Source organism: Salvelinus sp. IW2-2015, unplaced genomic scaffold (assembly GCF_002910315.2).
Source record: "Salvelinus sp. IW2-2015 unplaced genomic scaffold, ASM291031v2 Un_scaffold2901, whole genome shotgun sequence".
Classification (NCBI taxonomy): Eukaryota; Metazoa; Chordata; class Actinopteri; order Salmoniformes; family Salmonidae; genus Salvelinus; species Salvelinus sp. IW2-2015.
The window spans coordinates 14,985-18,650 of NW_019944199.1; the positions used below are offsets into that span (position 1 = coordinate 14,985).

Below are 3,666 nucleotides of genomic sequence, written 5' to 3' on the forward strand. Positions count from 1 at the left end.
TGTGACTTTGTGTGTGTGTGTGTGTGTGTGTGTGTGCATTTTACAGTAATATTGGAGTTTTGAATGGCACGTATTCTAATCAATTGACATTTGACAATCTGTGATGCTTTAGTGGTGGAGTAATTCCTTAAACCTCCTTCCTTTCTTCTCGTTTTCTTCAAGAGGTTTTAGTGGTGGGTAATTCCTAAACGCTCCTTCCTTTCTGTCTGTTCTCTTCAGATGGTTGAGGTTCTTGTCCACAACTGGAATTGTCATTGTTGCTGTTAAGCTGGTGATGACATCAATCTGCCCTTTACCAAACCCAACACTCAATGCTAGAGGACATGACGTGGATGGCTGTAACCTGACTTCATAGACGTCGTGCTATCGTTACAAAAGCAAACCACACAAGATCATTCAGATTCCCCTACATAGGAGAACGTCACTGTTATATAGAGGAACTGTGGAGGGGAAAAACACCTCTTTGAAAACTACCAGGGTACAAGGCACTGATGAGGCATTTACAAATATGCTTTATTCAATCAAGACTGGGTATGATGACTTCACTATTTCAAGTTCCCTCGTTAAAGGGGGTTATTTTCATGTTTAATTAATTAATCTAACTACAGTACAATGACATCACCTCTTTCCTTCATATTACTGGATACAGTATGTGTCTATTTGTTCACAGCCTGTCACCAGTTAACATCCAGTCTATCTGTGTGTCTGTAGCTGTAGGATCCAAGCCAGTGGTGTCCATTGAGGGACACAGAGAGGGAGGGATGGGTCTGCTGTGTGAATCAGAAGGCTGGCACCCTCAGCCTGAGCTGGTGTGGCTGGACAGTAAAGGAGTCMRTCTCTCTGCTGGWCCTCCTGAGAYACACAGAGACYYMRMGGGATTCTACASAGTCAAACAACATGTCATTGTCCAGGAGACTGACACCAACCGCTTTACCTGCAGAGTCCAACAGAGCCGGCTCAATGAGAAGATGGAGACAGAGGTTCACCTCCCTAGTGAGAAACAACATAATATTATTTAGACATGAAACACCAGAGATATTGATGTGTTAATGTCCAGTATGTGTTTTAACAAAAGGCTTTGGGACAACAATACAAAACGATAGTGTTTAGTATGACACACTCCACTGCTGTGTGGTAGTATTAGTACCAAACCCTGTTGTTGATATGTAATGATGTGTGTGGTAGTATTAGTACCAAACCCTGTTGTTGATGTGTAATGATGTGTGGTAGTATTAGTACCAAACCCTGTTGTTGATGTGTGTGGTAGTATTAGTACCAAACCCTGTTGTTGATGTGTAATGATGTGTGTGTTTTAGGTGAGTTATTTGATTACGCAACCCCATGGAGAATGTCCTTCATTGTGTTATGCTGTCTGGGAGCCGTCACTGTGATTGGGTTAGCTCTGGCTATCTACTGCATATGCAATCAGAAAGGTAATGGAGAGATGATATTAATGTTTAATTGTTAAAAATAAATGTCTGCAATGTTTTTTCAACCTCAACACATTCACAGGGGTTGTATTCTATGGATACAGGATAATATACTACACCTGCAGGTGATTAACATGTTAACACTGATGACTGATTTTAACCTGCAGGTGATTAACATGTTAACACTGATGACTGATTTTAATCTGCAGGTGATTAACATGTTAACACTGATGACTGATTGTAACCTGCAGGTGTTTAACATGTTGACACTGATGACTGATTTTAATCTGCAGGTGATTAACATGTTAACACTGATGACTGATTTTAACCTGTAGGTGATTAATATGTTAACACTGATGACTTATTTTAACCTGCAGGTGATTAACATGTTGACACTGATGACTGATTGTAAAATGCTGGTGATTAACATGTTAACACTGATGACTGATTTTAATCTGCAGTTGTGAAAATATTTCGACTCAAACTGCAGCGGGGTAAGTAGTGGTTTTATTGTCACTAACCCAGATTACACACATGACTGTAAAGATTCACGAAGCAGACTACATCTTCTAGTTGACATGCAAATTATGTTCACACTGTCTTCCATCTACTCTACACACATATCTTGCCTTCCTGTATTATACTGATGCTAAAATATTTATTCTAATGAGCCACTTACTTTATGTTCGTATTCTTATCTTTTATTATTTCTTATTGTTGTTGAATTGTCCAGAAGGAGCCTGCAAGTAAGCATTTAGTTGGACGGTGATTATCATGTGTATGCCGTACATACAGTGGCAAGAAAAAGTATGTGAACCCTTTAGAATTACCTGGATTTCTGCATAAATTGGTAATCAAATTTGATCTGATCTTCATCTGAGTTACAACAATCAGGGATGAACACCATTCACCTTTCGGTGAAATTCACTGTTTTGAATCCAAAATAGGTGACCTACATGATTCGTGTAGATCCGATGCGAAAAGTTTGGGCGAGGGGGGGGCCTTTGGGAATGGCAGTTTGCCAGCTAACTTACAGCAGCGCGTCCCCTGAATGATAACGAAGATGTAATGTAGGTGAGAAGCCTGACCACGGAGACGGGGTGAGAAGGTGATGAAGCGTACTTCATATGAGCTGTAACAGAAAAACAATTGGCATTTGGAAAGTTTGAGTTGAGGTAGAAAGTGTGGTGGAACAAGTATTGTTAGCATTGTTAAGTATCTTGCTAGCTGGATCGAATTCTCCGTTAGCTAGCCAGAGAAATGTTGAGCAACATTAGCTAACTTAACTGATCAAATAATTGAGTTTATGGTGTGAAAATTTGCTGGCTAATAAAGTCAGTGAGCTAACATAAGCTAGCTAACGTTATAACATCAGATGAGCTAACGTTAGTAACCTAACCAATTCGCTATAGTATTTACTGGTATACGACTCCTTGCAGTTCCTCAAGTTATAACGTGTTAGTTGCTTACTGTACCCTGGCAATCTGTGTGAAATGTTAACTAGCTAATGAACTAACTACTGTCTGTGAACTAATGTTTTCAGAATGAGAGAATTAGGTGAAAATGAGGAGTTGCTTGTTAAACAAGTGGATTCAGGGATCAAGTGTAGCTGGAGCTGGGCCTGGCTTAAACTGGATGCCACTATAGAGGTGAAAGAAACACCACACACTTTCCCTCTTTCTCAATACAGTGGATAAAAAGGGGTATGCCAGGTACTCTCCGCCTGAAAGAGATCAATTATGCCAAAAAAAGGGTATCATGCTCTGCTGGCACATTGTAGAACAGACGTCCACAGGCTTAAAGTGTACAATGTAATAATGTTTTATTTTACCTTTATTTTACCTTTATACGTTATTTTTGCACACATGTAGGCTTGTGCACTTGGTCGATGTCTACTATAGTGGCCACTATAATAGAGCAAAAATAAATTAATGCCTGTTTGTTTCATTCTATTTCTACAGTGAGATGTTTTTTTCCCAAGTGCAATATTTAGATGTGTGTATTCTACACTGCTCAAAAAAATAAAGGGAACACTAAAATAACACATCCTAGATCTGAATGAATGAAATATTCTTATTAAATACTTTTTTCTTTACATAGTTGAATGTGCTGACAACAAAATCACACAAAAATTATCAATGGAAATCAAATGTATCAACCCATGGAGGTCTGGATTTGGAGTCACACTCAAAATTAAAGTGGAAAACCACACTACAGGCTGATCCAACTTTGATGT

The 3,666-nt window shown here is 39.1% G+C and overlaps 1 protein-coding gene across 1 annotated transcript in view; it reads left to right on the plus strand.

Moving 5' to 3' along the window:
- The first annotated feature begins 650 nt into the window (after positions 1-650).
- LOC112074956 (butyrophilin subfamily 2 member A1-like) overlaps positions 651-3,666 on the plus strand; it is a 9,269-nt gene continuing 6,253 nt past the window's right edge. The window contains exons 1-3 of the mRNA XM_024142025.2: positions 651-993; positions 1,317-1,433; positions 1,892-1,924. Coding sequence (XP_023997793.2) covers positions 651-993; positions 1,317-1,433; positions 1,892-1,924 — 493 coding nt within the window. The remainder of the gene's footprint in view (positions 994-1,316; positions 1,434-1,891; positions 1,925-3,666) is intronic.